Source organism: Euprymna scolopes, chromosome 21 (assembly GCF_053919585.1).
Source record: "Euprymna scolopes isolate OS-2025 chromosome 21, ASM5391958v1, whole genome shotgun sequence".
Lineage (NCBI taxonomy): Eukaryota > Metazoa > Mollusca > Cephalopoda > Sepiida > Sepiolidae > Euprymna > Euprymna scolopes.
In genome coordinates this window covers 76,970,425-76,994,027 of record NC_136502.1, presented here as the reverse complement: position 1 = coordinate 76,994,027, position 23,603 = coordinate 76,970,425, and the positions used below count along the sequence as shown (strand labels likewise).

General features: G+C 37.3%; 1 protein-coding gene across 6 annotated transcripts in view; it reads right to left on the bottom strand.

The window, feature by feature from the left end:
- Window positions 1-23,603, bottom strand: part of LOC145242518 (protocadherin beta-2-like) — a 329,075-nt gene that overhangs the window by 239,030 nt on the left and 66,442 nt on the right. For all 6 annotated transcript variants that reach the window (XM_080105584.1, XM_080105585.1, XM_080105583.1 and 3 more), the window contains one exon: window positions 5,722-8,249. In XM_080105584.1, the coding sequence (XP_079961710.1) occupies window positions 5,722-8,175 (2,454 nt within the window). In that variant the 5' untranslated portion in view covers window positions 8,176-8,249. The remainder of the gene's footprint in view (window positions 1-5,721; window positions 8,250-23,603) is intronic.

Sequence of the window (23,603 nt, the reverse complement as noted above, 5' to 3'; positions counted from 1 at the left end):
AAATGCATCACATAACGTAGGACAGAACAACAAAAAAATGTTTTTGTATTTTGAACAGTAGCAACAATTTTCAAAATACAAAAAAGGGTTATTCGTTCTGTCTTCTATAAATATAAAAGCGAAAATGTATGTATCTTTGTATGTGTGTTCGCCTCTGTATGTCTACAAAAGGCTTTTTTTTCAGAGAAGCGGTCGCTCGCCTAACAACTTTTTAAAACTTTTTATATCACATATAAATCGTAATATCTCAGAGTTAACAACGAAGCTCGCCTGTCTATTTAATTTGCTCGATTTTGGGAAGATAAATATTCAACATTTGTCGCTCGCCGCATGTGGGTTAGTCTTTTTCCTATAACATCTTGGGAAGCGTTCCCGCAGTAAATGAAATACTATCTCGCAGTCAAACTTGACCTCATTAAATCATTAAAACGGGCACCTACCAAATCCAAGTAATTAAATAAATTCAAACGTGTTTCCGTTAGCATCTCGCAGTGGGGCTATAATTAACGTCACACGTTTTTCTTTTCACACTTTAATTTACAACTTTGCGTCAAGGGTTCGGGTTCGATCCTCATGCTAATCTACCAAACCATTTTTAACCCCCCCCACTCCCGGACTTTCCACACACCTTCAAACACCCAGGCAACGCCGGGTACCCCTCGCTAGTAAAATGTACATAAAAAATATTGTTGTTAACTTTCTTAAATATTAATATTCAAATTCATATTTGATATTTTACAATGCAGATACGCCCGGTACGTCGTATATTACATTTTGTTTTTTGTTTTTAGGCTTATACACTACCTTCCCCCCCTTTCGCATATACCCCACATTTAAATAATTTAAATATTTCTTAGTTTCATTTTTAAAAAATATATTGTCTTAATATTTTTTTTGCTTCAATTTCATAAAAATCCATTGCCTTTAAATAATTTTTCTGCTTCAATTTTTGCGATGAGGTCTTTCTATATGGCGAAAGAGTTGCAATTCCAAAAAGCCTCCAGAAACGGATTCTACGGGATTTTCAAGGAATGAATAGCTTAATGGGGAGCTATGTCTACTGGTCTAACATGGACCAAGACAGGTTGCGCCCTCGTTGCAAAAACACCACACATTACATTCAACATTACTGTAGACAGACCAACGCTATCGACTTTGCTAGTTCGCTCGACCACCACGATTACTTAAGGTATTAAGGTGCAAAAGACCAGCACTGGGATAAATATAACTTTCCTATATGAAGTGTTTGCTCGTTTCGGTGTAGTTTTTGCGACACGTATCTATATGTCAGTAATTGGTTGATTATTAACGCTTTCTGGTCAGAGTTGTTCTGTTTATAATCAGGTGAAACCTCCTCTAAAATTTACAAAAAATATATTTTTAAAAGAGATTTTTCATTATTTCCTGGATGTTGACCTGTAATCGCTATAAATAAATAGAATTGAATTTTGATTCATGTTGACAACATGGGGGGGGGCGACAAAAATTGAAAATTTACTGATTTTTTAACGGTCCCTATTTTAATATTGAACAATTCTTGTTTCCGCTAATAATAACGTTTGTTTATACAGAAGTTTGCGTATTTGCCTGCGTTCCTTGATTTTCAGTGGTTTTTATTTGATTCTTAGTTAATTAATTGAGATGCACGTTCGTTGTGTATCTAGCATTTTTGTTTCGTCATTTTGTTAGCGTTGATTCCTTTTAATCCAATATGGCCGAAACACCGAAGGGAACGAGAAAAGGGGAGATAAGAAAGGAAAGTAAAAAAAAAAAAGTCATCGGAATTCGGAATTTAATTTTCTATTTCTTTTATGCATGTTGGTTTATTTGATTTGGAGCAGGCAAAACAAAAACACATCCGGCAAGAAAACTAGCAAACTGAAACATAACAATAATTAGAAGAAAAACGTGTAACAAATCGATAATTTCTATTCTTTCGGCAGCAGAGAAAGTACAAAGAAGAGAAAGGGAAGCTATTAATATAAAGAAGATAGATAAATATTTCCTACTAGCGGGGTTACCCGGCATTGCCCGGGTGTGAGGAGATGTGTGTGTGTAGGGGGGGGTAAATCAAAACAAAATGGAAAATAAAGATAAGCGAAAGTAATAACCCTGTTTGAATATTATAACTGTTTTAAAATCGGAAAAAAGCGAACGATGTTAAAACTTCTTTAAAGAACCGAAAAAAAAAAAAAAACAGCGAACGTGATGGAAAAATTAAAAAAACAAAAACGAACGAAAAAATGGCATAAATAACCCTGTTTCAGTATAAAAACTTTAAAAATCGAATGAAATATATCTGATATCTAGGCGCGAACGTGCAAGTTTAAGATAACGATATTGCTACTATACCGACTGGTCTATGACCGCGTGAGCTAAATAATCTCGTTTTTTATATTTAAACTAATTCAAGAAAGAACATATTTTTGCGCAGGCGTGTTTGTCTGAATTATCATGAGGGAACGATTTTTTTTCTACCCTTCCCTGTAGGAAAGTGCCCAGTTGAGGGTGAATTAAGGTTTAGACCAATTTTTCGATATCTGTCGTCCGAAGGCTCGAGCCTCAAAATGATACCGATCTCCTTAAAATCCGTCGCCTCTGTCGAAAGTTTTTGCGAGACATACATACATCCATACATACATACATGATGATGATTGCAACGTCTTTTCAGACGAGTGCCACTCCCTCAGGCAACTAAAAGTCCATAGGCCCAAAAATGACTTTTTTTAGTCCTACCGGTAAATTCACACGCTCAAGCAGGCATGACAATAAAGACGGTCATTGAGATCAATTATTACATGCTTCCAGCATTTCAAGCTTCCACGCATCACAACTTTTCCATCGCCACAGGACCATTTTTATAGACAAATGCCTGAGGGAGTATCTATACACAGATGATGTTACCGAGTCTTAGCTTTGTACGACAGCTAAGTCTCTCTCTCGGTTCAAAATGTTGAGATCCAGCAAAAAGCAAGAGCAAAATAACCAGCAACAAGTTAAACTGCAGACCAGCTTAATGCGGGTACTGGTCTCCCGCTTTATGGTTTTTAAATCAGAGATTTGCTGTTCCTAGAAAGGTTGCATTCACTACGGCTTACGGGAGCCTTCTCCACCCCAGCTCACACATACATAGTTGGCCGTTGACCCCGAAAAAGGGTTCGTTCACCCTTCGGAAGGTCTTGTTTTTAATCCTTCAGGGAGACTAGCCACCCTCCTCACCAAACAAGCCTGGTGGGGGAGCCAGTTTATTCGCGGGTGACCCGACCATGAGGCAGGTAGTACTGGGTTACATGGTACCAGTAGCATATGGCATGACCCGACTACATACATACATACATACATACATTTAAGAAAGCTTTTTGCCCTTCATATTATAGAAGATTACGGCTGCTACTACTACTAATCATACTACTACTAATAATACTACTACTACTAATAATAATAACAATAATAAGCTGAATAAGAAGAAGAAAAAGAGGAAAAATGATTATAATAATAATAATCGGAAATGAATATTGAACATAAATAAAGTCAGTATAATACCAATAATAATAACACTTAGAACAGAAGCGAAAAACAAAACTAGAAAAAAACAATTGGAGAAATTAGAATCAAAAAGCCGTTAGTAACCCAACAAAAGAAATGTTTGAAGGTTTCAAGAACTTGAAGCATAACAACTTTTACCAAATTACTGAATTCGGTATTAAATAACCCGAAATGAGTCGATATGCAGTACAAAAAAACAACAACACAAAAAAAAAAGCAAACCCACCAATTTTCATAAGATATAAATAAGATTCCAAAATTACTGGATTCGGCATTAAATAATGAAATGAGCTTATACGTCATAAAACAAAACAACCAAACCAAACTCCATGAATAAATATTTGAATATATAAAAAAATTTGAAGCATAAAAGTGTTTCCCAAATTGCTGGATTTATCATTAAATAACAAGTGAAAAGGTTGATATACCGCAAAATAAAACAACCAAATATTGGCTATTGGAACAACTTGTATTTTTACCTAAATCTAAGCTATCTCTTTTTTCGGGAACAAGATTTTTCTCATGTTAAAAATAGTGACTTTGTGTCTAAATCCATGTAAATAGGATGACAAGTAGATAGAAACAACATGGTGGTAACTGCATTCACGAGTATCCAGTAAAGAAAGACGGTAAAAAAACACATTACGTTTTTATCTGAGCAGTGTGAAACTTTTCGATTACAACACTTCCAATTGACATTAGTGATTCCAATATTTTTCCGATTTCGATACAATTACCGATTCTGCTTTAAATTCCCGATCCCGACACAATTATCGATTTCGATTCCCATTCTGAAATCGTCTAATCGTTTTGTTAAATAGTGAGGGTGCTTATTTTTCCGATTCCGATACAATTACTGATTCTGTTTTAAATTTCTGATCCCGATACGATTATCGCTTTCGATTCCCATTCTGAAATCGTCTAATCTTTTATTTTCTTTTGAAGGAGTAAAAGTACTTATCTTCTTATAAATGCAGATGTAAATGTCTATCAAATATGACAAATTTCCCTAATGTTTTATCCCTTTACGTATTGTACACAATATTTTGATAAACACATTGTCAGATTTTCGTATCTATTTTTCACTGGTGTCATTTTGCCTTATCCCCCTGTACAACTTTTATCGATTTTTCATTCACCATTTTTACCTCGATTTCTTATTATGAGCTTTAAATTTAAGGTTACTGGTAGTTTACAACCAACAAGTATTTATCATTAATAGCATCAATGCAAAATTAACTTTTAGAAAAAAATTTTTTTAATCATGTTGGGAATCAGAAAAGATGTTATATTGTTTTTCTGATTCCGATACCGATTCCAATACTCCAAAAAGTTCAGATTCCGATTAATCGTCCCAACACTGATCGGAATGTTACTGTAAGATTGCAAACCACATCGTAACCAAATACGTGTCAAAAATGTGACACGAACTTAAGGTGTTAACTGATGTGAAATATGACCGTATTTGTTTGATCTGGCAAATCCAATCATGCAGATGTAACATATAGGAGAAAAATTGAATGCTTACTAATGAATAAGTCTATAACCAAAAACAATTAATTAGTTAATTCTCGCCTGGTCGGTACGTTCAATTTATTACTCAACCAAACACACATATACATCTGACTTATATCTACTAGTGGATGTAGATAATATAATCATGGTCGTAGGTATTATAGCAATTAGTGGACGGTTCACTGGCCTAGGGGTTGGATCTTCCGGGACTAGCTACACTGGTGAGGCATACAACCAACAATTAAACCCTGACTTAATATTCAATATAACAGTATTCGCAGCCCGAATAAGATCCTCTTGTTATGGGTTTTATACGCGGAATGGAGCGCAGTTTCCAAGTGTTATTGTCTATCATAACAGCAATAAACTGGTTACTCCACCAGACTAGATGAATTTTTGTCCCAGAATGATGTAAGACAATGAGACCACAGTAAATATATAGTATAACAATTGAGGAGAGGAAATTAATGTTCTAAACTTCTTCATTGACTCAACGTTTGATAGGTAAATGAAGAATTTAATAGAATATTCGAATATCTACATATCTCATATAAAGATCAAGTGTTAGGACTTCTTGATTCTTAAGAGTTTCGACTCCAATAAAATGAAACAAAATAAGTGCTATGCTATATAAATAAATAAATAATGAACATCACTCACCTGATGTAGTATGTCTGAAGATGAGTGTAGATTTGTCCCGGCCCCTAAACTCGCGCATTTTTCCTTTTCACTCAACTCCTCGCTACAGTGAGGCCCCCTCCGCGATTTCGACGAAAGAGAACTTCTGAGGTCTGAATCCGTGGTAATCGTTAACGGTACGTCGTTCCACGAGGTTTGCAGGTACGAAGGACACATGAGGTGCCGCTGTTCATTGACGCATTTCTTCGACGAGTTCACGCCAACACGGTGGGGGACGTTGAGTTGGTTGTTGCATCGGAGGATGCAGAGTGACACCGATGCCGTGATGACGACTGACAAAATGACCGCCGTTAGCGTGACTATGATCACCAGGTTCAAGTGTATCTTGTTGCCCTTCTGAATGTGCACAACGTTCATCATCTCCGACGTTTTGTTGCTTACGGTGAGGACCAATATCAACGTCGTGGTGGCCGACAAAGATGGGGTTCCGCTGTCCCGGACAACAAATTGTAGTTCATACGAGCCAGAGTCCTGTGGGGTCACTTCGCGCGTAAACGTCAAAAAACCTGAGTAATGATTAAGCATAAAGAGAAGTTTATCGTTTCCTGACTTTATTTCGTATTTCAGAAAAGCATTCTCGCGACTATCGCTGTCCGAGGCCTTCAAGACAGTAATGTTGTTGGTTAGCCGAGGGTAATAAAGCACGTCCAACGTATACGGATTGACATTTGGGAAGATAAAGTACGGGGCATTGTCGTTGACGTCTTTAACTTCGACAATCACATTCACGGTGTTGCTAAGCGATGGTGTCCCGTTGTCTTTGACGAACACCTGGAATTGGTAAATCTCCTGGAATTCACGATCTAGTGACACAACTGTCGAAATAAGACCCTCATCCGATATTTGAAAAGGAAGAAAATGTTTACTATTAGTCAGCAAAGAGTACGTAAGCCTACCCCCGGGTCCCAGATCGTGGTCAGTGGCGTTAATAACACCAATAGACATTTTCGCCTTTTCATTTTCGTTTGTCCAAAATTTAAACGTGTCTTTTGAGAATTCGGGTTTTGCGTCGTTGACGTCAGTCACCGTGATGGAAAACCGGCTCTCGCAATGCAGTGGAGGAGATCCGCGATCTTGGCAGTTTATTGTGATGTCATGGTGATCGTCCGTCTCCCTATCCACTGGGTTTTTAACAGTGACCTTATATTTCTTTGGTCCGAGGCTGCGTAACTGGAATTTGTCGTGGTGTAGGTCGCAGATGATGTCGCCGTTCTGTCCCGCGTCAACATCGGTGACCTTTACGTAGGCGATGAAACTGCCGACCTCAATGTCCTCCGAAATAGTCGCTGTGTTTTTGTCGGATGTTGAGACGAAGTTGACGTCTATCGTCGGGGCGTTGTTCTGCTGGCTTATGACATTCACCTGGACCATCGTGACTGAACTCAGAGGCGGGCTCCCTCCATCAGTTGCTTTCACGTACAACTTGTAAGTCATCTTCTGTCGGGAGGTGAACTTTTTCTGTAAGAATATCTCTCCAGTTTCGGAATTAATATCGAAATGATCTAGTGCTGTCCTTGAAGTCTTGGAACTGAAATGATAGGAAACCTTCCCGTTTTTACCCGAATCTAGATCAGTTGCCGATAGGATCGCCACGGGCATTGCTCTCAGTAGTTCATTGTTAGCAGATACGTTGTAGATCTTCTGTGAAAAGACTGGCGTGTTGTCATTGATATCCACTACGGATATATGAACGTCTAGAACGCTTTGTTTCTGCGGAACTCCGCCATCTTTAGCGATGACTTGCAATCTATAAGAATCCTGCGTTTCTCTGTCTAGTCGTTCTTCTAAAGTAATACTCAAATCGGACGTGCCATCTACACTCTTGGCGACAGAGAGCGCAAACGGTTCATTCATGTTTCGTTTTAACTGGTAAGTTATTTGCGAATTGAGCACTCCGATGTCTCTGTCGATGGCATTCGGGATTAACTTTCGAATGCCTTTGCTGTCGTTCTCTGAAAACTCGAGGCTCACCTCCGTGTTCTTGAACTCGGGTTGATGGTCGTTTACGTCCTGCAAGACGACTTTGATCTCGAGGATTTTGATGAACGACGCCTCGCGACGGACGGCCACGTCCACTATACGGAAACATTCCGTGTTGTACGTGCAGAGCGTTTCCGCGTCCAGTGTCTGTGTCGTGTAAAGTTTGCCAGTCTTTTTGGCTACGCGAAACATTTTCGAGGCACCCGTCGTGTTTTGTTCGAGCTGCAGAAAGCGCACGAGTCCACGGTCCTTAATGGGTACGCTGTTCAGCAAGCGAGAGTCGACAGCGATGTCGCCGACGAAAGTGCCGGGGTTCCTGCCTTCTTCGACAGAGTAGGTGATGTCGACGCACACACAGACTTGCAGGACGGACAAGAAGATCGCAGAATACAATATGGACGGCGACCGCGCAGCGTCAGCTACGCTTGCTGTCATTATTGAAGCAACTGATTTGTTCTATTTGGAGACAATTTCCGACAGATGTGCACCTTTGAGATAAAAAAAAACACCTGAAAAGATAAGAAAAAAAAAAATAAGCACGTTAAATGAAATATAAAGTTGTATCATTTCTATGTGCAAGATCATGATTTACAGATAGCGAATTAACCTATTGAATTTTTTAAACTAATCTCAATAAAATTAAATAAATTAACCGGCGCATTCGAGTGTTCGCTTATGGGCCTGGAGACCGGGGTTCAATCCCTAGTCCAATCACACCAAAGACTAAAAAATGATGACCCCTTGCTAAACACTAATCATTATAAGGGGAGAATCAATGATAAATTGAGTAATTCTGAGAATGACGTGACGCCCTCTCCTATCCCACGGTGTAGCAGCTAATAAAAATGGAACCTTCAGGTTGTCGTGGACTATAGTCGGCCACATAGCTTAGCTTCAATAAACAATCTTTTTTTTATTTATACTCACTCCAAACATTTTTTACAACCGCCTTATTAATAAATAGGAGACCTCTGTGACAAGAAGAAACAAACAAACAAACAGAGAGACGTTACTATCCACTGAGCAACTACACAACGCCTGCTAAAGATGTTTTGTTACTGTTTGGAATATAATAATGTGTCAATCGTAATACTGCAAACACAAGCTAAATGATGCTGGTTTGGGACAAACAGAAATTGCATTTATTTTATAGATTTATAATTAATAAAGAATGAACTTTCTAAGTCGAATACCGCGTGGGACAAGAGTGAGTTTTACAAACTTATTCTATTCAATGATAATTAAAATATGTTAAGAATGCCAACATTATTTGACAGCCATTTCGATCTATCATCATCGTCATCCGAAGATTCTTTTGTTAGCATTGGTTTACCCGATATGTTTCTAGTCAGAATTCTTTATAGAAAGACATCGGGGATTACGGGAAAGACCAGGTGAAGGTTGCCAACATCCTAAGTGAAAGTGATTTTTTGTGAAACGAACTGGATTTGAACTCGGGACACCCAGGTCGTCAGTCCATGTCGTTAACTACTACACCACCTTCAACTCCTATCGCCTAATCAAATTGGTATATACGAACGATCAACCGTAGTGCTCCCATACTGTTTCTCATCTTTCGACTGACAATCATTTTCATCTCATTAACCCTTCTCCAGTGATTTCTAAGCATTAACAAGTGTTGACCCAATAGCAAAATAAAATGCGCACACCCGTGAAAATATCTGGAAAGATAATACAGATTCACATGTACTTATAACCAACTTGTGACAACAGAATATTCTTTTCATTCTTTGACTCACAGTAAGACACACTTAATTAACCGAGAACGACATCCGTCTATATTTTTTTACATAGGCATCACCCCTTATCAAGGCCCAGAGACCACTCGAGGATATGGGTTAAGAGTGTACAGTAGCCAATTGGACAATGTAGTAATCGTTAGTAATGGAAATTCAGTAAATATGTTTACTTAAGCGGAACGGCCCATCAAAAACTTGTTCACGTTGGACTTGAAGACAACCAGATTGTAGTCAGCTGGAAAGCAAGAAAACGGAAGACAGTTCCACAGGCGTGAACTTATAAGAAAGAAACTTTGTTCATGGAATCTACGTTTTGTTTTACGCACAGATAAAGAGCGAGGGAAATTCTTGATAGTGTTTTCAGCTAGACGAGTCATTTTTTTGAAAGTTTGGCGAGGGGGGACCATAGATTGAAGCTTAGTCGAGCACTTACCATGAGAATAACGATAAAGCAGAGACAAACTCGCAACATCTCTTCTGTGAGATAGAGGTTGAAGCGAAGAGAAAAGGATATCACCTACGAGACTACGAAGTCTATTTTGAACTCTATCAAGGCAGGACAAGTCCTTTCTAGCAGCTCCTGCTCAGTTGTGGTAACATTGCTCCATCCTTGGACGTACCTGGCTCTTATATAAATAGAGAATTGCATAAGCAGTGAGATATCTACTGGATCGATAGAAGGATCGCACCATTTTTCCAGCGGCCTTGGCAACAGATTTGATGTACGTGTTCCATTTCAGATCAGGAGTAAAGGTCAAGTCCAGAAGCTTATCAAAACATGAGGCCTCCCCAAGACGAGAGCCATTCATTTCAATTGATGCCAGATGGGGATCAGGGCGCCGATGATGTAAAGATAAACGCTTGGTTTTAGATGCATTAAAAGTAACCAGTCACCCCTTTCCCCATTGTACAACGTACTCAAGATCAGAGGAGAGAAAATCGGAGAGAACTTGGTCGTTTACAGTCTTAGATATGCTACCATAGATCGTAGTGTCATCAGCATAAATATCTATATAAAAACATATAAAATATTAACGGATATATACTCAAGAGTCCAAACAATGAAAAGAATATACTGTTGTTACAGCCCACTTAAAACATATTTAGTGTTAAAATGACTGCAACATCTTTTGGCTGGGAAGAAAGTATAGTATCTGTTTTGATCCTGCTCCTGGTTTATTCTGGCCCGCTATCGGTGAAGTTTTTAAAAACGAATTTTGTCTAATCTAATGTCCCTTTTTAGGTGAGCTGGATTTTCGCATCATTAAAAAGAAGCCGACCTTGTGTCTAACGTTGCCTTTCATAGAGAGGCAAGTAAATTGAAACATAATTTGATTCGGAAACGTCTTAATTGCCTACATATGCCGCGATGGTATCTTTAGACAAATCACCCGCCCCGAATATGTTGGAACGCTTTCGTTGTATACACAGCCATTGTTGATTTAACGCCAGCCATTTTGAAATGAATTATTTGAACGTTTTCGACTTGCACAACGTTTGAAAATATTTGTTCGGCTTCTTTGGTTTTAAGATACTCATTTTTTTTCCTTTTTTTTTTGTAATTATTTTTTTAGCTTTTGTTTACACAAAATATATTTTTATTTCCCCCCCCAAAAAAAAAAGAAAAATTAAAGAAGAAAAAAAACATTTCGGCTTTTATTTAAGACAGTTTGTCGAAAATTTAATTTTACAATTGTATTAATTTATTTTAAAAATGAAAAAAAAAATCTTTTGTTCCCCTATTATTCTCTATATATTTTTTGTTTACATTTCTTTAATGATTTCCTTATTTCTTATAATTTTTACTTTTTGTCACGGAATAATTGACAAACATTTAAATTGAGTCGTTTTACTGTAGACAGGAGAGCCGACAAGTGAAGAACGACCGTTGGGCTCATCTTCTCTTTAGCGCTTATCAGGTTTCTAACAAACCTTTTTATGGAAAGCTTTGCTCTCTCTCTCTCTCTCTCTCTCTCTCTCTCTCTCTCTCTCTCTCTTTCTCTCTCTTATTCTCTCACTGTTTTTGGTTAGAAGCCTCATTGGTTGGAGCGTTCGAAATAGGAGTTAAAGGTCACTATTATTCCGGGGTTCAGATCGTGCAACTTGTTTGAACAGCTATCTTTGAAGCATATACCTATGTAGATAATAATTTAATAGTTATTATTAAATAATTATTTGGAGCCCTCTCTCGGGCGGACCCTTAACTGACAAATAATACAAGCCGTCTAATCTAAGATATAAATGTTGAACTATGTTTTGACTGTTTTTTTTATTACATTTTCACCCCAAACAAGGCACATTGCCACTTTGATGTAGGGGGCTACTATCAGGGGCACGAGCTACTGGGATACTATGTAGGGAGTTGGGCAGCAAGTGGTCGGTTCACGTTAGACTTGAACTTTTGCGTGTCAGTACAGTTGGGGAAGCAGGGACCCTGAAGGGAATTCCAAAGTCTAGCGGTTCTGGGGAAGAAACTACTGAAGTAGAAAGCTATCTTACATCTAGGGATCTCTGCTGCGTAGGGATTGAATTTAGCTGCTTGTCGGGTTTGTCGAGGGTATATACGTCGTGGGGGCACAAGTGCTTGCAGACAATGGTTGACCATCTGCTTGACATAAATGGGATTCATTTCTCATTACCTAGTGTAAAGGTAGAAATTAGCCTATTTGATTAGAGCATACTCACCTGCCCACTGAACCTTATGAAATGGATGAGAAATAAATTTATTTAAGATTCCATACAGTGTTCTTTTTTATTAAGCAATATGACTACGTCATATTACTTAATATAAAACGTGGTATTTTCCCTAACAGATTATCTTATCGTTGAAGGAAGCGGTGAAATCTGTTTACAGTATTTTTTTTACAAGGTTGTCACCAGTTATCAAGGCCCGGAAGCCACTCAGGGATAAGGGTTATTGTAAGTACAGTACGTTAGTGTGGTGATTTAATAACGTGTCTACCTAAGGGGGCGGTTCATCAGGAATTTGTTTACATTGGACTTGAGGACATCCAGGTTGCAGTCAGGTGGGAAGCAGGCAGACGGACAGTGTTCCACAGGCGTGCAGTTCTAAGAAAGAAGCTTTGTTCATGGAATCTACGTTTTGATGTAAACACAGATAAAGAGTGGGGAAAGCTTTTGACAGTGGATTCAGCTAGACGGGTGTTTTTCGTAAAAGATTGGCGAGGGGGTGACCAGAAGTTGCCATGGAAATAACGAAAAAACAAAGATAGGCTTACAGCGTCTCTTCTGTGGGAGAGAGGTTGCAGGGAAGAGAAAAGGGCATTCCCCACTAAGCCACGAAGTCTATTTTGTACTCTGTCAAGGCAGGATAGGCTGTTTTTAGCAGCTTCTGCCCAGATATGGCAGCAGTATTCCATCCTTGGACGTACTTGGCTTTTATATAGTTAGCGTATTGCATCAGTTGTGAGATATCTTCTGGAGCGGTAGAAGGATCCCACCATCTTTCCAGCGACCTTGGAAACAGACTTGATGTACGTGTTCCATTATAAGTATATATTTTATATCCTTATCCACATAGATATATGTTTCGTTTTAATAAGACTCGTAATCACTTTCACATAGGATGTTGGCAACCTTCAAGCGTTTCCTACCGTAAGTATCCTATGTCTTTCTAAAAATAATCTGAACTAGAAAAAATATCGGGGAAACCAATGCCAAGAACAGAATTTCCATATTCATGCGATATGATGATGAGCGATGTTATTATCTACATACCATACACTTAAGACTCCATTTTACGTTCCCAGATTTCATTATTTGGAAGGCACGTTCATCGTATTTCCTGGCTAACACAACGACGGGATAGGTTAACGAGCTGCCTTCAATAATTTCCAGATTTTATTCGTATTGATAGTACACGCATGAAACTCTAGTCCCCTTTGAAGTAATCTCCTCCCGTTGCAATGCACTTGTTGTACGGTTCCAACAACTTCTATAAGGATTCATGGAAGTCCTCTTGTGTGAACGTGTCACAGCTTTTTTCATCTGTTCGTCTTCAAAAACGGAAAAGACTTTGCAAACAGACACACGACTGATCTTACACGAAAGATTTATATAAATATAAACTACTACTACTACTACTACTACTACTACTACTACTACTACTACTATATGGTGTAATGACGTTTACGCACTGGTTCCCGTTTGATCGCGGCCCTGTCGGTGAGGCATTAGAATATGCCGACTGCCCCCCTGCAGAGGGTAAAAGTCCCTCAATGGGGGTCCTGGATATGACCTTAAACTATATCCAGTGGTGAGGCCCCAGCTTGTGGGCTTTGGGGAGTGTGGAGCCACCCTTTAATTACCATTGCTCCCAGGTCCACTCTGACCCGGAGTGGTAGTACCTGTTAGGGTCCCAACTATGGGCTAAATAGAAACTGACTTGCAAAAAACATATGTATTCTAATAAAAAAAAAATTTCTTCAAAATCTTTGAATTCGGCATTAAATAACACGAAAAGGGTTGATATGCCGTAAAACAAAAACAACCAACCAACCAACCGCTTGATCGCCGAAGTTAAACAACGTTGAACCTGGTCAGTACTAACCATTATAAGGTATACATATACACACACACACACACACACACATATATATATATATATATATATATATATATATATATATATATTTGTTAATTTTCCTTAAAAAACATCTTATTTTAACCTTACTTAAATGTAACCCAATGTCTAGAATCCTTATTTAATTTTTTATCAAAATTCATTAGATGATTTTGATTCTAGAAAATGCATATCATTCAACGATTACGCTTAAAGGGCCTTTAGAAGAAATTCGAAATTCTAGAATCTGCTTATTGTCTAATAACCATAGATTAAATCCAATGCAAATCAGAAATCTTTAACTGTGATCTTGTATTCATATTATGCCCCCCCCCCATAAATCACTTTAAAATACCCTTCTTCCCCCAAAATTAAATTTGGATGACATCTATTAATTGATGTCTGATACCTGTTGTTGAAATTTCAGAAAAAAAAAAAAAAATTAAAGACTTCCACCATCCCACTTTGCGCGCTTTACATAAACTTAAACACAGTCCACATTATTTACTCTTATGCGTAGCAGCTGTGGTTTATAATTAATAATGATCGGTTAATTAGTTGATGGGTGAATCCTATTCAGATGACTATTTAAACATATAAATATACCCGACTGACTTGATATAATTAGAGATAATATGAAAACCAACTTCTCAAAAGCGAAAGACAGCCTGGTCAAGACAGCAGCAAAATAGCTTGATTTATTTCAGATTCAGCGTATACACATTAATATATTGCTTAAGGCACGGTATAATAGTAGTAGTAGTAGTAGTAGTAGTAGTAGTAGTAGTAGTAGTAGTAAGAGTAGCAGTAGTAGTAGTAGTGGAGGCCTCCATTCAGTCTCGAAAGACAATGGAGACTCCCTGTAAGGGTAGCTCCACGTAAAATTGTGAGGCAAGAGTTTCGCAATCTCTAACAGCTCCACTCCTGAATCGGCACTGCTTGAGTCCATTGGCAAGAAGAATCCAGGATGACTGGAAACAATGCCGAGAGAAGCAAAGAGCATGTACAGTACCTGGATTTCTCAAATGGTCACTCATTTTAGTACTGACCAGGTTCAACGTTGCTTAACATCGGCGATCAAACGGGAACCAGTGTGTAAACGTCATTATACCGTGAAGTAGTAGTAGTAGTAGCAGTAGTAGTAGTAGTAGTAGTAGTAGTCTATATTTATATAAATATCTCGTGTAAGATGATTCGTGTGTCTGTTTGCAAAGTCTTTTCCGTTTTTGAAGGCGAACATTAAACAGAACCTAAATAACCTGTTTTTTTTTCCCTCTAAAGTAAGCAATATGCAGACCTCTTATCATATTGACGGTGTATGAAATTGAATATTCTATGCTTGTCCTTTTTCGGCGGCAATCACCAACGGCAACTGTAAGATCTTTGTCAACGTCCCTTCATGAAGTTTATATGAATAGCAAGTTTGAATTTCCTGTCAGATATAATAGCTGCCAGGCTAAACTCGGAATGCGGAGCTCTGTGACGAGAACCCTGCTGGAATTTGGCGACACACGCTCTCGATTCCATCAAAGAATCAAGATTGCTCAAAGCCAGAAAATCATACACGATAATCCGTAGCTTTTAAAATCGCATTCGTAGAGGATCTGCGCAGAGAAACATGAAATGAGTGTTACTGCGCACGTGCGTCCATATTTGTCAGTAAATACATGCATGCGTGCCTGCGTGTGTGTGTGCGTGTGTGTGTGTGTGTGTGTGTGTGTGTGCGTGCGTGCGTGTGTGTGTGTGTGTGTGTGTGTGATGGAGAACATTAGATGTTGCTGGAATGCGCAGTTTTCATTGTGAGGACCATACGTGTCAAAGAGTGACGCTTGAGATTGAATGGATGGCTACACTGTGTCTATAAGGGGAAGTCGTCTTACAGACTGATTTAACGTTACTTCTGCTATACGAGTCAAGACAAAGAATGCAAACAAGAAAACGAAAATCAATTCAAGTTATTGTAGTGTGTCACACATTCGCTGGAACGTGTTCATTATATACATCTCTTCCTCCTCTCACTCTGTTTCTCTGTCTCTTTCTATGTCCCTTTCTCTCTCTCTCTCTCTTCTCTCCCCTCTCTCTCTCTCTCTCTCTCTCTCTCTCTCTCTATATATATATATATATATATATATATATATATCGCAATGGTGAGAAGCCTTGACTGTCATTTGGGCGGTCGGGTTTCGATCCTGGCTTGAGGCAGTTTCCTGTCTAGCCGCACTGATCAGCTGTGAAACAGTGAAACAGTACTGTATGTGGATAACTATATATATATATATATATATATATATATATATATATATATATATATATATATATGTGTGTGTGTGTGTGTGTCTGTGTCTGTGTGTGTGTATGTGTGTGTGTGTGCGCGTGTTTTAATACTTACAATATATATAATTATTACTATATTTATGTTTTAATACCCACAGACACTAGTGTTTGATCCTTTCGGGAATCATCAGTGAAAGGTGTCACGATTACCCCAGTCGGAAGATTTGAACCCGGCAACGAAGCAATCTCTGACTCCATTAGCAAGGAATAAACCCACACGACCACGCGAGAAATACAGTTGAAATTTAAACATTTATTTTTAAATGCCAAGACGGTTATAGCAATCTAATGATTATAACATGATCTGCGCATGTAAGCTTAAGTGAGCGGCTTTTAAACTTCAAGTTGCTTAACAATAAGAACTGAGTTCTTAAAGAGGCTGAAATAATTGTTACTATAATTATTTAAAAGGAACTTTGTGTGTGTGAGAGGGAGAGGAGTTCGTTCCGTGTGTACTCCAAAATGGCTCGGCCGATGTTTTTGTTTTTTGAAATTTCACACAAAGGTATGTGATGTGTGTGGAGTTGTCCTTACGTCGCTTTTGAATCGGAGTGCGTCTGATAAGTATTGATAATCGATAATCGAAAAATTCCGAAGGAAGGCAGTCTGGTTTTGAATAAGGAAAACACTTTTATACAACATAACATCACAAGTGAATTTGAGACATGGTATCACCGCACAAGCAGAAAAGCCCAGCTTATAATATCAACTGTAGATTCTTTTATAATGCAGGCGCGCATTTGAAATGAATGTTTCTTTTTAGAGCACAATTGAACCATGATACTTGACTTTTGCACGTTTATCGTTAATTCAAGTGTTTATGTAAAAATAATTTCATAAAATCAACAGTTCATTCTTTGATAAGACAGGGACGTGTTCGAAATGAATGTTTCTGTTTAGAGCACAATTTAATGATGATACTTGACTTTGGCATTTCGATTTAAGGTAGCCATTATTTACAGATGATTTTATAAAATATATATAAAAAAATAGTAGATTCGTTACAATGCACTGCAGCTTACAATACATTGTCGAATAATTCGCTGCGCAGAGGCATGTGAAGCGTCTCCCGTACATTGCGGAGGGCCCTTAACTAGAACAGGCAATCAATCGATTTGATTAAAAAATGGACGATTTCACCAATTCTGATGGCAATAAAAGTATGGGAGGGTAGAACATTTAATGATCATTCAACCCCGTACGAGTCTCCCTGTTAGTGTGTGTGTGTGTATATATATATATATATATATATATATATATATATATATATATATATATATAAAACTCTGTCGTTCTTGGTTGTTTGCTTGTTTGCTTGTGCAATATCCTCCTCCTCCTACTACTACTACTACTACTACTACTCTGCCTCCTCTTCTTGCTACTATTATTACTTCTCCTCTTTACAAATACTACTACGCCTCCTCTTCCTCCGCTTGTACTACTACTACTACTACTTCGCCTCCTCTTCCTTATCCTACTATTACTACTACTTGTTGACGCGTATTTTCCCTACTACTACTCTAAAGAGAATGACTCATAGAAATTTATATATATATATTTTTTTCATTTTAATATACTTTCATAGAAATGTTTCTGTTATGTCACAAAAAAAAACAAACTATTTTCTTTACGTCACAAGTCCGATGCTCATACATTAATTCCATAGCTAATATAACATACTGACCCTTTAGGGGATGTTTTGCAACTATTCTATATTACAACTACACAGTCGCATTTTTCTCACAAATAAATCAACTTTGACCTGTGTACAACGCATTTTTTTTTTACTGTGTACGTTTTCAGCGGCCTAATTTTTTTTTTGCGTTTTAAATTATCTAAATAAACAATTGTTAATACTTTCTGCATTTTTTTTACATCGTTCATTTCCGTATTACGTTTAAGTTATTTTAACGCAACTTATAATTCAATAGCTGTAAGTTTTTTTTTCAAAAATAAACAATTATAAACAGAACGACTCATAGAAATCTATCTATATTCTTTTTTCATTTTAATATGCTTTATGTCACAAAAAACTATTTTCTTTACGTCACAAGTGTTACGCTCATACATTTATTACATAGCTAATGTAACATACTGACCCAACGGGTCACGGTTAGTCTAGTATATATATATATATATATATATATATATATATATATATATATATATATATAGTTGTATAATGCCTTTTGCGGATACAAACATTATTGGCTACATAGGTGCATACATATTTCAGCTGTGATTTCTCTCAAAAGACGTCGCATCATGTTACCTAGCAACCTAGCACCTTTTTGCTCTTCTGATGAGAAGCATTAGACTCCGTAATGATTGGCATGAAGGGCATTCATTACAGCTACACACTATATTGTAATCTTTGGTCCAAATTAATCAATATATATATATATATATATATATATATATATATATATATATATATATATATATATATATATATATACACCAGTATATATTTTTCTATATATAATGATAGCATTATATTTTCCCTTTGTATCTAAAATGACGCCTGCATGTCGAAATTTTTATTATATCCATTTAAAAAATATTTATATAATTCTTTGATCCTCCTATACACCTCCACACGCACGCGCGCGCGCACACACACACACATATATATATATAAACTATATTATAACTCAGTAAAAATCAAACTTATGTCTCTAATATTTTGAGCTTGTGAGGCTATTACCTAAAATTCTCTCCATTGTAATAATCTTTCTTACCGGAACAAATAAACTGGAGCGAATTACACATTTTGTAAGTGTGGCGAACATATTAAAAGGAGAAAAATGTGGAAATTGGGAGTCAGAATCAAATATGGATTTCTTAAATCCATTGCTCTTTATGTCTACTATATAAAAATTTCACAATTAGAATAGGAACACGGCGACTTATTTTATTAATAGTTATAAAGTAACTGTAACTGAGCTGATACAATTCTCAATATTACACCTCATCAATCCTGTCCCAACTTTACACTAGACTTCATGCCTCTCAGGGACACTCGTCGATTATTGCGTCTTCTGTTGTTTAATGCTTTATTTGATATTATGTGTGTGCCCGTACATGTGAATATTCATGTAAGGCTGTATGTCTTGACGATCGGCGATTGTTCTTTCTCTGCGTTTTGTCCAGTCGAGTGTGATTGTTGTTCATTATGGTAATTGTCCAGCCCGAATAAAAGCCATTGACCAACCTGAAACGTTACTGCATTTTACTTCGAGCCACACATTGCAAGGTTTTGTACGGGATAAAGTTGAGAGACAATACAAGCTGTTTTTATATTAAAGCGTGAATAGTTTCAAAGTATGTGTGTGTGGGGGGTGTAGTATAACAATCGTTTCATAGAGCTGAGGGTTTTAAGTACTTTAGCAGCACATGCACACACTCTAAAAAAAAAGAAAGAAAGAAACAAACAAACAAACCAAAAAAAAAAAAAAACAAACAATCGACACCGTGCGGTGGTCTTGTCAATCGCCATTCCTCATAGTCTCAACGCAAACATCTAATAAATAACGAAGATGGGTCAGATCAAAGTGTTGTATTTGATGTTTACTTGGCCACGTCACTTTTGGTGCCTTTCAAAATGAGTGTGGCTGGTTTTGAAGTGATATAATAAATTATGTATACATTTTCAGTATTTACTTTGACAATGTACGCGTAGAGCTTAGTCGTAAGGTATGAAAATATACATATGGTAATCAAGCTACACAGACACGCCCATGTTTAATTTCCGTGTATCCACTTAACCAGACGATTGCCTATTGGGATAAAATGCGCTCGTCTTTGTCGAGCTTAATTTTTATAAATATATGTTCATACCTTAATGCACTTAAGAGGGAGATAGAGAGAGCGAGAGAAAGAGAAAGAGAAAGAGAGAGAGAAAGAGAGAGAGAGAGAGAGAGAGAGAGAGAGAGAGAGAGAGAGAGAGAGAGAAAGCATATTGGGCTAAATTTCAGTGATCCATATTTTATTCAATTTACTGTTAATTTTTTTAAATCAAATTTTCAGTACACTTCTGCGGACCGTTTCGCCCATGGACCGTTTCGCCAATCGGATTGTCGTTCATGGGGAAACAGTGCAATTTTATCTAATAATTTTCAGTATTTACTTCAATACATGAGCAGGACTAGTGAGTAAGTTATGAAAATATAGTTATGACCATTGGCAGAACGCTTAGTGAAACTTAATTGCCATCGAGATTTATATATATATATATATATATATATATATATATATATATATATATATATATATACTAGCGGGGGTACCCGGCGTTGCCCGAGTGTTTGTTTCCGGGACGGTAAGTAGGAAGGATCAAACTCGGAGTCATGAGTAAAAGTAGGAAAATAAAGTGTGAAAAAAAAATCTGCAACGTTAACAGTTCGGCCACCAAGAAAAGTCCATTCCAGTTGTTTAAAAAAACGACTACGGTAGGTCGGCGCAAACGTGAAAATATAATGTGAATTGTCCAGCACGCTAACCACTACGCCACAAAGCACTGCAGCTTAGTTTAGTGATTTTAAATAACTTCACATGAAAGAACTACGAAGCCAAACCGGTGTTCTCTTCTAAACTGTTCCTTGTGAACGATCCCCAAACGGTGTTAAGTGGTGGCAGGGGGAGGAGGAATTTATTATAGAGAAAATATTTGACCATTTCCATTGATCTTAACCGATTTTGGCCGTGACTTCTCAGCAGAAAAAGTATAGAAATCTAAGATTATCGAGGAATTTGAGAAATAATAAGCCTATAACACACCTCAGATATTGTTCTGCCGTTTGTGCATATTATATTTGCATGAAATATCTTGATTTTTAATCCTATTAATGTCAAAATCAGACGGGAAAATAGAGTTCATTTTATTTATATAGAGAAAGATATATATATATATATATATATATATATATATATATATATATATATATTAATGTTCAGACGATTAATCGGAATCGGAATCGGGAATCGAAAAAATCGGAACATTTGAGGGTATCGGAATCGAAAAAAAAAATGTGCCTATTATCGGATGCCAAAACGATTCTTTTAATTGTCTTTTTTTACTTGATTTTGTAAAAAGCAAAACCTCTCGTTGCTGGTAATAACGATAAAATAGTAAGTATTCATTGATTTTAAACTACCAGTACGACTAAAATCGGGATAACATCACCCACATTATGTTTAGGAACATATCTGCACATTTAACATGTGTTTTTTACGGTAAGTGGGGGGAAAATAACAATCTTATAGTTAAATAATTAGAGATTTATAAAGAATGGAAATTGGAATCGATAATTGTATCGGAATCGGGATATATATATATATATATATATATATATATATATATATATATATATATATATATATATATAGAGAGAGAGAGAGAGAGAGAGAGAGAGAGAGAGAGAGGCTCGAAAATCAGTAGAGAGAAGACTGTCGGAAGAAACAAAGGAAAGAAATATTAAATGAACAAGAAAAGAATGAAAGAAGGAAGAGAGAAAAACAGAAAGGAAGAAAAACAAATAAAGATGTTTACCGAGGAAGATGAAAAAGAAAGAGAAAAACAAGAAATGGGAGAAGGGGGTAAAAAAGAAATGATGCAAAGAAATCACAGGAAAAAAAAACAGGAAAGAATAAAAGAAATTAGTGTCTGTATGTGTGTGTGGGGGGGGTCTGGAGGTAAAAGAGGGTGCAACAATGGCGGGTGTTTGGCAAGAGAGTAGAACAGGAAAGGATCGGCCCGCGATACATACATATTCAATTTGTATTTGTTTGCATGCGTTCACGGAAGTGAATGGCCGTATTGAAAGGGCTTTATAAGAAAGAACCTTTTATAAAACTGGCTATGTCTGGTACAAAAGAAACAAACGAGCGAAGTGGGGTGGAGGCGACGAAAGATTCCCCACTCCCAACCTGCGCATGCGCATGCACGTTCGTATGTGCGCGTGCGTGCGCACCTGTGGTTAGAACTGCCTTCGTTTCTGTTTGTAAATCGTGCGCATGAAAAGGCGGTAGTACGCTCAATAACAGAAGCCATTGACTCGGCGTGTATTGAATTCTCTAACAACTCGACACCTTCGTCAAAAGCCAAGAGAGAAAGAAAGAGATGAAGGGGGGCTTCGATGTACACGGCAGACGTTTCGGCTCGCAAACAGTAAGGAATGGTTTTTGTCTCTACTGCACCCCCTGCTTCCCCGACTTCGCTTCACCCGGTTTCAATTCGCTCGGCCGGGCTATCTACACGCAAACTACGCCGGCTGGTCCAAGCGCATTTGTTTGGTCAACGGTAATGCGTACATTCGACAGGTTCTGGCTACGTCCCCAGTTAGCTAATAATAAAATCACAGTATACAACGGTTTGAAGACTCTATAAACATGGCCACTGGCTCAATTGCGTGCCACTTGGCTCAACAGTGAGATGTAACTATAAGCAAGATAACGATTAATTCATCTAAATGGTGAACGCATATGGCAGTAGAGTCGGCGTTGGGATCTTTTGGCAATGTTAATACAGGCTTCCGACTAGGAAAGTACAATTTGTTAGCAAACCCAATGTCTTATTTTTCCATATTTAAAAAAGTTTAGACAAGACCAATTTCTAATGGAATGTATTCAATTAGTGTAAATAATGTGATCGGCGTCCTAAACAGTTTCTTCGAAATTTTGAATAAAAATAATATATAAGCGATAATAATTTTATCAAAAATAAATAAATGAATGAATAAATAAATAAATAAATAGCAGAAAACATTATCAATAATTTCCCCCACTCTTTATCTGTGCCTAAACCTAAACGTAGATTCCATGAGTAAAGCTTCTTTCTTAGAACTGCACGCATATGGAATTGTCTTCTGTTTTCCTGCTTTCCGGCTGGCTACTATATGGTTGTCTTCAAGTCTAACGTAAACAAGTTTTTGATGAGTCGTTCCATATCAGTTAACAAAATTACTGAATTTCCATTACTAACGATTACTATATTGTCCAATACTACTGTACACTGTTTACCCCTTATCCTCGAGTGCCTCATTGCCTTGATAAGTGGTGAAGTCTATGTAAAAAACAAATAAGGTCATGACATTATGAAAGCTTTAAAATTATGAAGCAATTTATTATTACGTATTAATATTTAAAAAAATTCATGTTAACACTTTTTCATCATGAGCGATGCAAAA